At 40.8% G+C, this 13,901-nt stretch overlaps 1 protein-coding gene across 1 annotated transcript in view; it reads left to right on the top strand.

The window, feature by feature from the left end:
- ero1a (endoplasmic reticulum oxidoreductase 1 alpha) overlaps nucleotides 1-13,901 on the top strand; it is a 49,937-nt gene that overhangs the window by 21,324 nt on the left and 14,712 nt on the right. Inside the window, exons 4-11 of the mRNA XM_062968682.1 lie at nucleotides 1,124-1,162; nucleotides 2,097-2,176; nucleotides 3,952-4,025; nucleotides 5,682-5,802; nucleotides 8,235-8,281; nucleotides 10,256-10,273; nucleotides 11,835-11,861; nucleotides 11,987-12,079. Of these exons, the coding sequence (XP_062824752.1) occupies nucleotides 1,124-1,162; nucleotides 2,097-2,176; nucleotides 3,952-4,025; nucleotides 5,682-5,802; nucleotides 8,235-8,281; nucleotides 10,256-10,273; nucleotides 11,835-11,861; nucleotides 11,987-12,079 (499 nt within the window). The remainder of the gene's footprint in view (nucleotides 1-1,123; nucleotides 1,163-2,096; nucleotides 2,177-3,951; nucleotides 4,026-5,681; nucleotides 5,803-8,234; nucleotides 8,282-10,255; nucleotides 10,274-11,834; nucleotides 11,862-11,986; nucleotides 12,080-13,901) is intronic.

The following is a 13,901-nucleotide window of genomic DNA, read 5'->3' as shown; positions in this document are numbered from 1 at the left end:
CAAAAACTTTGTTCTTGCGGGAAGGACATCCTGCAGCTCGTTTTGCTTTAGCTTTTCAATGAGTATCTCATTGAGTCTAAACCAATTCAACATAGTTTTTGGCAATTTCTGGAGTAGAACAACTCCTTTCGAAGTAAGGACCCCACCATTAAACAGGAAATTCTTTCAAACCAATAACGGAACATTTTCCAAATTTTGTTACATAGTGTTATTTATAAATATTCAGTAGAGTCTCGCTTATCCAACGTAAACGGGCCGGCAGAATGTTGGATAAGCGAATATGTTGGATAATAAGGATAGATTAAGGAAAAGCCTATTAAACATCAAATCACTTTATGATTTTACAAATTAAGCACCAAAACATCATGTTATACAACAAATTCGACAGAAAAAGTAGTTCAATACACAGCAATGCTATGTAGTAATTACTGTATTTACGAATTTAGCACCAAAATATCACGATGTATTGAAAACATTGACTACAAAAATGAGTTGGATAATCCAGAACGTTGGATAAGTGAGACTCTACTGTATGTAGGAAACAGGATAATAAAGTGAAAGGTGGTGATGTGTTCCTGTTCCAAACATTCTCCCCAATTAGAGAATTACTTTTTATTTTGGACTTTGACTAGAAAATGAATTACTGTATATACTCAAGTATAAGCCTAGTTTTTCTGCCCTTTTTTAGGGCTGAAAAAGCTCCCCTCGGCTTATACTCAAGTGAGGGTCCTGGCTGGCTTATGTTCGGGTCGGCTTATACTCAAGTATATAGGTAATCAGACTTAGACAGTCTTATCTTATTAAAGTCTTATTATTATTATTATTATTATTATTATTATTATTATTATTATTATTATCATAAATTACAATTTTATGTAAACATTCAAAAACATTTAAACTATTGATGCCTCAAATAATGTAATTTTATTAGTATCTATATATATATTTATTTTTTAAATTTGCCAGTAGCGGCTGCATTTCTCACCCTCGTCTTATACTCGAGTCAATAGGTTTTCCCAGTTTTGTGATAAAATTAGGTGCCTTGGCTTATATTCAAGTCGGCTTATACTTGAGTATATACGGTAAATGGCGTAGAATTTGATCTTGTAATTTCTCTTTCCAGGATGAGGTCCCTGGTGGGATTCGATCTGAGAGTTATAAGGTAAGAATTTGTTGGATTTGGAACCAAAATAGATTTATAATTGGGTTCAGGAACGTGCCCCCCTGCACTTGTTTTGTATCACCTAAGTATCCTGATCCCCTAAAATTTAAGAAAAATAGAGTCAAACACCCATACTGTGTGAGAATTTGTAAAAAAAAAAAAGGCACCATGGTGATGTGAGTTGACTGGAAATGACATGTGGCGACAGCTGATTGGCTGAGCCAGTCAGGAGCCAGAATTCCGATTGGCTGCTGTCTAGCTTGCTGTAGAGACAAGCGCTTTTAACTGCCACTTTCATCTCAGAAAGTGAGGAGAGCAGCTGACTGGAACTAGTTGCCATATTCTCCGAAGCCTGATTATTTATAAGGCAAATGAGGCAAATTTAAAGTCTGTTTAAAGGGACTGTTTATTCCTTATGTTCTCTGTGTGAATTCAGAAAGACTGCTGTATATATTGTTGCCCTGTTAGAACTTTTGCACTGAAGTAAAGATACTGTTACTTGTTACACAAGCCTGAGTGACACTTTATTATACTGCAGGGTTTATCTTGATTCAGAAACTGTGGTAAAGCTTCTGTTTATTTATATCTACAATCTTCAACCTACTGCCACACACACAAAGAACTTGGGGTAAATTTGAATTCACAACCTCATTGTTACCTCCGCTCCCATTGATGATTTTAACTTACTATCACAGGCATGGCAAACTTGGGCCCTCCAGGTGTTTTGGACTCCAACTCCCACAATTCCTAACAGCTTACCGGCTGTTAGGAATTGTGGGAGTTGGAGTCCAAAACACCTGGAGGGCCAAAGTCTGCCCAGCAACTCATGGTTGCTTTCATCAAGCTCAGCGTTGTTTGAAAATGGGTGAATGAATGGAAACCCTTTGAACAATGTTGTCTAATTCTATCTCCCAATTCTGTCCATGATTTATAGTATTCCGAAGAGGCCAACACTTTGGCCGATGACGACTGCGAAAAAGCAGAGAGACTGGGAGCTGTGGACGCATCATTGAGGTGCCTTTTCTATTTTGGCAAAATGGAAATGGATTCTCTTTTCCCGTGGAAATTGTGAAGGCAGTTCCCCCAAGCTTCGTCCTCCCTAGACTTTATCTGCGAGGCATTGATTCCCAAATGTGAAAATACAGGCATTCCCAAATGTGCAAGTACATAGTATTTCCAAATGTGCAAATACATGTATTCCCACATTTGCAAATACAGACATTCCCAAATGTGCAAATACAGGCATTCCCAAATGTGCAAATATAGGCATTCCCAAATGTGCAAACACACATATTTCCCAAATGTGCAAATATAGGCATTCCCAAATGTGCAATTACAGGCATTCCCAAATGTGCAAATAGATGCATTCCCAAATGTGTAAATACATGTATTTCCCAAATATGCAAATATAGGCATTCCCAAATGTGCAATTACATGTATTCCCAAATGTGCAAATATAGGCATTCCCAAATGTGCAATTACAGGCATTCCCAAATGTGCAAATAGATGCATTCCCAAATGTGTAAATACATGTATTTCCCAAATGTGCAAATAGATGCATTCCCAAATGTGCAAGTGCAGGCATTCCCAAATGCGCAAATACACATATTTCCCAAATGTGCAAGTACAGGCATTCCCAGATGTGCAAGTGCAGGCATTCCCAAATGTGTAGATACATGTATTTCCCAAATGTACAAGTGTAGGCATTCCCAAATGTGCAAATAGATGCATTCCCAAATGTGAAAGTAGAGGCATTCCCAAATGTGTAGATACATGTATTTCCCAAATGTGCAAGTGCAGGCATTCCCAAATGTGCAAATATACAGATTTCCCAAATGTGCAAGTGCAGGTATTCCCAAATGTGCAAATGTACAGATTTCCCAAATGTGCAAGTGCAGGCATTCCCAAATGTGCAAATATACAGATTTCCCAAATGTGCAAGTGCAGGCATTCCCAAATGTACAAATATACAGATTTCCCAAATGTGCAAGTGCAGGCATTCCCAAATGTGCAAATATACAGATTTCCCAAATGTGCAAGTGCAGGCATTCCCAAATGTGCAAATATACATATTTCCCAAATGTGCAAGTACAGGCATTCCCAAATGTGCAAATATAGGCATTCCTAAATGTGCAAATACACATATTTCCCAAATGTGCAAGTACAGGCATTCCCAAATGTACAAATATAGGCATTCCTAAATGTGCAAATACACATATTTTCCAAATGTGCAAGTACAGGCATTCCCAAATGTGCAAATATAGGCATTCCTAAATGTGCAAATACGCATAGTCCCAAATGCGCAAGTACAGGCATTCCCAAATGTGCAAAAAATACAGGCATTCCACAAGTTTAAGAAAAATCAAACACTTCTGGTCCCAAGCATTTTGGATAAAGGATACTCAACCTGTATATTATAAGGACTGCATTCATGCAAGTGGAACAGAACTAAGAATAGTTCTTTACATTAAACTGGGCCATATGGGATCCTGGGCAATGTAGGATCTTGGCCAACATGTGCAGCACATCTGAATAGTGTTTGTCATGCATTTGCATCAGGCTTAGCATGCATTTACTCCTAGCTATAGGCTGCCATGGCTCAGTGTTATGGAGTCATGGGAGTTGTAGTTTTACAAGATCTTTAACCTCTACCAAGGCGTGCTGGTGCCTCACCAAACCACAAATCCTAGGATCCTATACGTTGAGTCATAGCAGTTCAAGTGGTATCAAACTGTATTAATTCCACTATTGGTGGCGGAAACCATATTTTTTCCTTGCTTTCTTTGCAGTGAAGAAACTGCCCTTGCTGTGATCCGTTGGACCCGACATGATGATTCTGAAGACAGCTTTTGTGAAGCTGACGGTATGGCTCATTCCCGAACACTCATTGCTTAAGACAATTCCCATTTTTAAATTTAATTTTAAAAACTTTCCCAAAGTGTATCAGAACAAAACAGAAAGCATGGATTAAAGTTGATCAGTTAACTTGACCATATATTTATTAATTATTTATTAGTGGCATTTATATCCTACCCTTCTGACTCTGAAGGAGATTCAGGGTGGCTTACAAGTTATATGTACATATAATATATTATTATATTAGCAAAGCACAATATAAGTATTATTTATTACTATATTGTACTATACCATTATATTGCAATACTATTAGTAATACTGCATGTAATATATAATATACAATTCTAATAGTGTATTATCATTATTATATTGTATGACATTATAATATTATCAATATTATATGTATAAACAATATATTATATTATTAGTATAGCATAATATGAGTATTATACATTATTATGTTGCTATATTGAAATAGGAGACATGGTGGAATGATGTCTTCCTGGCCCCCCTTCTTCACTCTGGCCCAGAGTGACAGTTAGTCCGTTTCTGCCAGTTCTAGAACTTTCACAATCCAATTTTCATTCTTTATGTTTCCATTGAAGTGCATAAAGAATTCTTGCTTCTATAATCATAGTAAGCTATGTTTCCTTAAAATAAGTATTCTATTTAGGTCTTGTAAGACAAAGCAATTTTTAGTTTTTGTCTTAGGTATTTAGATATGTGTTAATATATGCTTTTATAGTTGCTTTTTAGCTATGTTTTAATAAGTGATTTCATAGAAGTATTCTAGCTCTGTTGTGCCCTACCATGAACAGAAAGGAGATGTAGCTAATGTTACTGTTTCTGTGGTATTGTAGTGAAATGTTTAATCTATTGTGGCTGTGGAAGTGTGTGTATTCCTTCCGGCAAGCATTCCAGTAGTAAAGAGGTTAATTACAGCGAGCCCTGATTGATAGCGAGAAGGGCAAAGGACAAAGACTTCCGTTTGTGTGCTATGTGACAGGAAGATATGTCACAGACTGTGGAATGCAGGGGAGGTGCTTCAGTTCACTGATAACGGACTCGAGAGAGACGAGAAACTCCATGATTTGATCTTGGGGGAGGCAAGATGTGTCCAGACAGCTTTGGTTATTAGCATTGTAAATATTAGTGTAAATAAAGTCTTTATGTTGAATTGGTTGAGAGTCTTATGAGATACTCATTAAAAACTAAAGCAAAATGTATTGCAGGATGCCCAGCAAAAACTAAGTTTTTGTAGCTTAATAACCTTTCTTCATGTTTTAATGAAAGAACCAATTAGGAAATGACACTTATATCCTAGGAACAAAAATTCTGCTACGTAATGCAGAGGTCAACTGTTTTGCTATGAATAAAATAGTTCTGCCCCATTGAGGTATTTCTATATTTCTCTGTTGGTTCATGCTTTACTGGTTGAGAACCACACAGCGATTATTTCTGGGTTTTAGTGTGAATTTTAAATAAGCTGTACAAGGTGATGAACTCAGTGACAGAACTGGATCAGCACCTTGGAGAGATGATTACCCAAAGTTCGGACTGAAACCCAAAGCGGATGGGCCGCTCCACTGATCTGAAGGGCGCCATAGACTTTTCCTGCTTTTCTCCTCCTCTTCCCTTAACCTGGGGATTTATTCCTTCCTAGACATTCAGTCTCCTGAAGCAGAATATGTGGATTTGCGGATCAATCCGGAGCGCTACACCGGCTACAAAGGGCCTGAAGCCTGGAAGGTTTGGAACAGCATTTACGAAGAGAACTGTTTCAAGTATGTGCATTTATATTCCCTTTAAGAGAATTTTATAAATACTGTTATTTATTTAAAAACATGGTTGGAAATTAAAATCGCTCCTAAATTGTTAGAAATAATAGAACTGTAACAAAATTAAGTTGGTACAGTAATGGATTGAAAACTGCTGCTGCTCACTCGTTCAGTCGTCTCCGACTCTTCGTGACCTCATGGACCAGTCCAGGCCAGAGCTCCCTGTCGGCCGTCACCGCCCCCAGTTCCTTCAAGGTCAAGCCAGTCCCTTCAAGGATACCGTCCATCCATCTTGCCCTTGGTCGGCCTCTCTTCCTTTTTCCTTCCATTTTCCCCAGCATCATTCTCTTCTCCAAGATTTCCTGTCTTCTCATGAAGTGGCCAAAATACTTCAGCTTTGCCTCTAATATCCTTCCCTCCAGTGAGCAGCCACTGGGCATTATTTCCTGGAGGATGGACTGGTTGGATCTTCTTGCCAAGGTCCAAGGCACTCTCAGGATTTTCCTCCAGCACCAGAGTTCAAAAGCGTCTCTCTTCCTTCGCTCAGCCTTCCTTATGGTCCATCTCTCGCATCCATAGGTCACTATGGGGAATACCATGGCTTTGACTATGCGGACCTTCATTGCCAGTGTGATGTCTCTGCTCTTCACTATTTTGTCAAGGTTGGCCATTGCTCTCCTCCCAAGAAGGAAACGTCTTCTGATTTCCTGGCTGCAGTGATCTTCGTGCCTAGAAATATAAAGTCTGTCACTGCCTCCACGTTTTCTCCCTCTATTTGCCAGTTGTCAATCGGTCTGGTTGCCATGATCTTGGTTTTTTTGATGTTTAACTGCAGACCGGCTTTTGCACTTTCTTCTTTCACCTTGGTGATAAGGCTCCTCAGCTCCTCCTCACTTTCGGCCATCAGAGGGTATCATCTGCATATATAAGGTTGTTAATGTTTCTTCCAGCAATTTTAACTCCAGCCTTGGATTCCTCAAGCCCCGCATGTCGCATGATGTGTTCTGTGTACAAGTTGAGTAGGTAGAGTGAAAGTATGCAGCCCTGATGTCCGTACTCCTTTCCCAATCTTCAACCAGTCTGTTGTTCTGTGGTCTGTTCTGACTGTGGCTTCTTGGTGTTTATACGGATTTCTCAGGAGACAGGCAAGGTGACCTGGTCTCCCCAGACCACCAAGAACATGCCATAGTTTATTATGATCCACACAGTCAAAGGCTTTAGAATAGTCAATAAAGCAGAAGTAGATGTTTTTCTGAAACTCTCAGGCTTCCTCCATTATCCAGCGGATATTGGCAATATGGTCTCTCAGTCCTCTGCCTTTTCTAAACCCAGCTTGGACATCTGGCAACTCTCGCTCCATGTATTGCTGGAGTCTGCCTTTCAGGATCTTGAGCATTACCTTACTGGCATGGGAAATAAGGGCCACTGTATGGACGTTTGAGCATTCTTTAGTGTTTCCCTTTTTTGATATGGGGATATAAATTGATTTTTTCCAATCTGATGGCCAATCTTGTGTTTTCCATATTTGCTGGCATATGGCATGCATCACCTTGACAGCATCACCTTCCAAGATTTTAAACGGCTCAGCTGGGATCCCGTCGTCTCCTGCTGCCTTGTTGTTAGCAATGCTTCTTAAGGCCCATTCAACCTCACTCCTCCAGGATGTCTGGTTCTAATTCACTCACCACACCGTCAAAGCTATCCTCTATATTATTATCCTTCCTATACAGATCTTCTGTATATTCCTGCCACCTATTCTTGATCTCTTCAGCTTCTGTTAGGTCCCTGCCATCTTTGTTTTTGATCATGCCCATTTTTGCCTGAAATTTGCCTCCGATGTTTCTGATTTTCTGGAAGAGATCTCTTGTCCTTCCTATCCTATCGTCTTCTTCCACTTCCATGCATTGCTTGTTCAAAAATAGTTCCTTGTCTCTCCTGGCTAAACTCTGGAATTGTGCATTTAATTGGGCGTATCTCTTTTAAGGAAAGGCTGGATGGCCATCTGTCAGGGATGTTTTGAATATTATTTTCCTGCTTCTTGGCAGAATGGAGTTGGACTGGATGGTCCATGAGGTCTCTTCCAACTCTATAATACTATGAACTGCTAGAATGCAATAGAAATGTCATACTGTACAGGAGTGTTGCACACATTTTCTTACTGTTTTCATTGCAAATTAGTGACCCTGGGCAAGTTGCACTCTCTCAGCCTCCATGGGATTAAAGAGAGGCAAACCCTATTTTTATAAATCTTGCCAAGAAAACACTGTAATATGTTCTCCTTAAAAGTTGCTGTAAGCCGGAAACTATTTGAAATTACGCAACTACCATTGCTCACTGTTAGGGTCAGTTGGTTTGGTTAAGAAAAATACGTTATTTTCCTTAAAATATGTACGGACATTTTAAATGCATAACCTTTCTTTTTCCCCTTTCTCCTTTAGGCCACAGTCCATAAAAAGGCCTTTAAATCCATTGATCTCAAGCAAAGGTAAGCTTGGCCTCAATGCATTGGGGACAGAGCTGGGGTGAGTGATGCAGATCAGTCAAGATTCTGCCATTGAAAACCAGGCATGGGCCAACTTGGGCCCTCCAGGTGTTTTGGACTGCAACTCCCACAATTCCTAACAGCCAGTTTGCCCAGGCCTGATCTACACTGTAGAATTAATGCAGTTTGACACCACTTAAAACTGCATGTGTTGCATGCAGTCAGTCTGCAGCCTAGCGCCTCTCCTCTAGAGTGTAGAAACAGGTAAGAAGCCTCCTTAAAATGTGTGCCAGTGCCTGCAGCCGGGCACCTTATCTATAATAAGAAATAGAACTTGCCTCCTTGCCCTGGAGATTGTGCGTGTGGTGCTCAAGCCCAGAAAGTGCTGCCTGCAGCAGAGCACCTTCTCTAGAGTAAGAAACAGAACTTGCCTCCTTGCCCTGGAGATTGTGCGTGTGGTGCTCAGGCCCAGAAAGTGCTGCCTGCAGCAGAGCACCTTGTCTAGAGTAAGAAACAGAACTTGCCTCCTTGCCCTGGAGATTGTGCGTGTGGCGTGCAGGCCCAGAAAGCGCTGAGTGTAGCCGAGCGCCTCCTCTAGAGTAAGAAACAGAACTTGCCTCCTTGCCCTGGAGATTGTGCGTGTGGTGCTCAGGCCCAGAAAGTGCTGCCTGCAGCAGAGCACCTTCTCTAGAGTAAGAAACAGAACTTGCCTCCTTGCCCTGGAGATTGTGCGTGTGGTGCTCAGGCCCAGAAAGTGCTGCCTGCAGCAGAGCACCTTCTCTAGAGTAAGAAACAGAACTTGCCTCCTTGCCCTGGAGATTGTGCGTGTGGCGTGCAGGCCCAGAAAGCGCTGAGTGTAGCCGAGCGCCTCCTCTAGAGTAAGAAACAGAACTTGCCTCCTTGCACTGGGGAGTGTGCGTGTGGCGTGCAGGCCCAGAAAGCGCTGAGTGTAGCCGAGCGCCTCCTCTAGAGTAAGAAACAGAACTTGCCTCCTTGCACTGGGGAGTGTGCGTGTGGCGTGCAGGCCCAGAAAGCGCTGGTTGCAGCCGAGCGCCTCCTCTAGAGTAAGAAACAGAACTTGCCTCCTTGCCCTGGAGATTGTGCGTGTGGTGCTCAGGCCCAGAAAGTGCTGCCTGCAGCAGAGCACCTTCTCTAGAGTAAGAAACAGAACTTGCCTCCTTGCCCTGGAGATTGTGCGTGTGGTGTTCAGGCCCAGAAAGCGCGGCCTGCAGCCGGGCACCTCCTCTAGAGTAAGAAACAGAACTTGCCTCCTTGCACTGGGGAGTGTGCGTGTGTCGTGCAGGCCCAGAAAGCGCTGAGTGTAGCCGTGCGCCTCCTCTAGAGTAAGAAACAGAACTTGCCTCCTTGCCCTGGAGAGTGTGTGTGTGGTGTTCAGGCCCAGAAAGCGCTGGTTGCAGCCGAGCGCCTCCTCTAGAGTAAGAAACAGAACTTGCCTCCTTGCCCTGGAGAGTGTGCAGCGTACAGCCTGCCTGCAGTTGAGCACCTCTCCTCTAGAGTAGAGACAGCTTAAATGCCTATGATGGGAAGGCGAACCCAGGGAGCCATCCCCCAATCGGGCCGATTTAAAATTGATCTTTTGGCACCTCCAAGAGAAAATAGATATCTTCCCTCCTGATTTCAGAAGACTCCCAAAAAACAGATCGGGACCCCCCACCGAAAGCCCGGACATGAAACAGGTCAAGTTTATCCCGAAAGCACAACCCTAATTATTATTTTCCTTTAGCCCTTTTTTCTTTCACATCCATCCATAGGAGTCAGAAACACTGTGATATTGATCCGATCTTTCATATTTAATGTGTTTATAATTTGAATACTTTTAATATTGTCTATAAGGGAATAGTCAACAAATCTACAGATACATACATTTTCCTTAGATGGTGTCTTACTAATATCTTAACAGGGTTGATTTCTGAAACTAATGTGAATTTTCATCTTTTTTTTAAAATGAATCAACAGCAACTGGAAAAAATGAAGGTGAGTATTTCTAGTTGGACCCTGTTGTTTTTGTTGTTGCTGTTGTTACTCCTGCTGGTACAGGTTGGGTATTCCTTATCCAGAAATCCAAAATGCTTAAAAGTTCTAAATTGTTTGGACGGGTGGCTGAGAAAGTGATATTTTTAAATTTCTTGATACTGCAATGTTTATACAGTTTGCTGCATTCACAGAATTATTGAAAATATGGTGCATAAAATTAGTTTTAGGCTAATGTATACAATGCACCCCATTATCCATTGGGATTTGGTTACAAGCTTTGTTTTGGCAGAGAATTATTATTATTATTATTATTATTATTATTATTATTATTATTATTATTATTATTATTATTATTATTGTATGACACAGCAAACAAGATAGATATGCTGTATTTCGTATCACAAAATCACAAGTCGAACACTTCCCAAGTGCTTAGGACTGTGTGATGTATTTTCGGATGATGCGCGCAGATCCCAGTAGGGTGACCTTTTGCAGTTGGCAGATTGTGATTTTGTCAATGTCTATTGTTTCCAAATGCCGGCTGAGATCTTTTTCCACGGCACCCAATGTGCCGATCACCACCAGGACCACCTGCACTCGTTTCTGCCAGAGTCTTTGAGGTCCTGATAGCGGCTGAGTTTTTCCTGTTGTTTTTCGTCAATGCGACTGTCACCTGGGATGGCGACATCAATGATCCAAACCTTTTTCTTTTCCACAACTGTGATGTCTGGTGTGTTGTGTTCCAGAACTTTGTCAGTCTGGATTCGGAAGTCCCACAGTATCTTTGTGTGCTCATTTTCCAATACTTTTGCAGGTTTGTGATCCCACCAGTTCTTTGCTGCTGGGAGGTGGTACTTGAGGCATAAGTTCCAATGAATCATTTGGGCCACATGGTTGTGCCTCTGTTTGCAGTCAGTCTGTGCGATTTTCTTACAGCAGCTGAAGATATGATCAATGGTTTTGTCGGTTTCCTTGCACAGTCTGCATTTTGGGGCATCAACTGATTTTTCGATCTTGGCCTTAATTGCATTTGTCCTGATGGCTTGCTCCTGGGCTGCAAGGATCAGGCCTTCTGTCTCCTTCTTCAGGGTCCCATTCGTGAGCCAGAGCCAGGTCTTCTCCTTATCAGCTTTTCCTTCCATTCTGTCAAGGAACTTTCCATGCAATGTTTTGTTGTGCCAGCTGTCAGCTCTAGTTTGTAGTGCGGTTTTCTTGTACTGGTTTTTTGTCTGCTGTGCTTTGAGGAGTTTCTGATTTTTGACTTCAATCAAAGCAGGTTCTTCACTTTGCTTTCCATATTCTGCCAGGGCATGTTCTTCTTCTTTGACTGCTTGTTTTACTTGTAAGAGTCCTCTGCCCCCTGATCTTTTAGGCAAATATAGCCGGTCAACATCACTGCGAGGGTGCAGTGAATGATGTTATACCTTGCTTTTTCTCACCTGAATATTCACAGAATGCAAAAGTTTAAAGAAGTAATCTCTCCAAAATATTAAAATTAATTAAATGCTGTTGTGAAAGAGAAGAATTGTTTGTGATTTTGGTCTTGTGTCTTTGTTTGCAGGGGATATGTTTTACAACTGGCTGGAAGGTAATGGTTTCATTTGTGCTCTCAATACCTATTGCAGCATTGCTGCCATGGACCTTTTTATTACTCAAGGACCTTGGATGAAAATATTACTTTAAAGTCCCTTCCTTTTCTATGCTTTCTTGTAGGCCTCTGCGTGGAGAAGAGGGCTTTCTACAAGCTCATTTCTGGGCTCCATGCCAGCATTAACATCCATCTCAGCGCCAGGTATCTCCTGAAAGGTTGGTGCCATTGTTTTCTTGATAATGACATTGATCAACCAGTAGAAACAGCCATAGAACCATAAAACGAGGGAGTAAGAAGAGTCCCCATAAGGCTATCTAGTCTAACTCCATTCTGTAATTGAAAGCAGACAATTGAAACATGATGCCTGTATATGGTTACCTTCAAATGGCCATTGAAACCATGGATGGATAATCTGTGGATACAGAGGACCATGTGTGTGTACACACACACATATATGCACACACACACATATACACACATACATACAGTATGCATGCACACTGTATATATTGCTGTGTGTGTGTGTATACGAGTATAAAGAGAGAGAATGAGAGTATACAGTAGAGTCTCACTTATCCAAGCTAAACGGGCCGGCAGAAGCTTGGATAAGCAAATATCTTGGATAATAAGGAGGGATTAAGGAAAAGCTTATTAAACATCAAATTAGGTTATGATTTTACAAATTAAGCACCAAAACATCATGTTATACAACAAATTTCACAGAAAAAGCAGTTCAATACACAGTCATGTTATGTTGTAATTACTGTATTTACGAATTTAGCACCAAAATATCACGATATATTGAAAACATTGACTACAAAAATGGCTTGGATAATCCAGAAGCTTGGATAAGTGAGACTCTACTGTATACATATACCTATATACATACGCATACATGTACACACACACATATATGCACACACACACACATATATACTGTATATACTCAAGTATAAGCCGACCTGAATATAAGCCGAGGCACCTAATTTTATCACAAAACTGGGAAAACCTATTGACTCAAGTATAAGACGAGGGTGGGAAATGCAGCCGCTACTGACAAATTTCAAAAATAAAAATAAATATAGATACTAATAAAATTACATTATTTGAGGCATCAATAGGTTAAATGTTTTTGAATGTTTAGATAAAATAGTAATTTATGATGATAATAATAATAATAATAATAATAATAATAATAATAATAAGACTTTAATAGAATAAGACTGTCTAAGTCTGATTACCTATATACTTGAGTATAAGCTGACCCGAACATAAACCAGCCAGGATCCTCACTCGAGTATAAGCCGAGGGGAGCTTTTTCAGCCCTAAAAAAGGGCTGAAAAACTAGGCTTATAGTCGAGTATATACAGTACTTACATATGCACGCACACTGTATGTATTGCTGTGTGTGTGTGTGTGTATAGGGGTATAAAGAGAGAAAGAATGAGAGTAGGTATGTATACACACTCACATATATTACTTAGTGGTTGCTACTCTTACATTTTGACTCAATTTGGGTCTCCAATTGTTATTGAATGATAACTTGGCTTCCCTTTTGAATACACTATGTAACACGATTTTTGTTCCTGGGTTATAAATGTCATTCTGTCTTTTTTATTTTGTGTCTAAAACACTGCATAATAAATAAATTTAAAAGTGATGAAATATAGGAAATCACAAGGAGCTAAATAGTTTTAGACCAAAAGCGGGCAACAGTGACCGCATTGTCTGTAGCTTTAAACAACAACTCATCCGTGCATGAGGCAGGACATTGTGGACAAGCATACATATGCGGAGTTGTTTGTTCTGCTCCACAGTCACACAAGGTGGAGGATTCCTCCAGGTCGTGCCACCTTGCCAGGTTGTCTTTGGATCTGCCCACTTTGCTTCTGAGTCTGTTCAGGGACTTCCAAGTTGCCCATTCTTGGTTTGCCCCGGGAGGAAGGAAGACCCTCATGGGGGGCATCAAGTTGGAATGGCCTGGTTTAGCTGCCCAGAGGGACACTCAAGAGGAGGAACATCAAGAGGAGTGGTGGT

This window comes from Anolis carolinensis, chromosome 1 (assembly GCF_035594765.1).
Source record: "Anolis carolinensis isolate JA03-04 chromosome 1, rAnoCar3.1.pri, whole genome shotgun sequence".
Taxonomy (NCBI): Eukaryota; Metazoa; Chordata; class Lepidosauria; order Squamata; family Dactyloidae; genus Anolis; species Anolis carolinensis.
The sequence above is the reverse complement of the archived record's forward strand: the minus strand, read 5'-3'. Positions and strand labels throughout refer to the sequence as shown.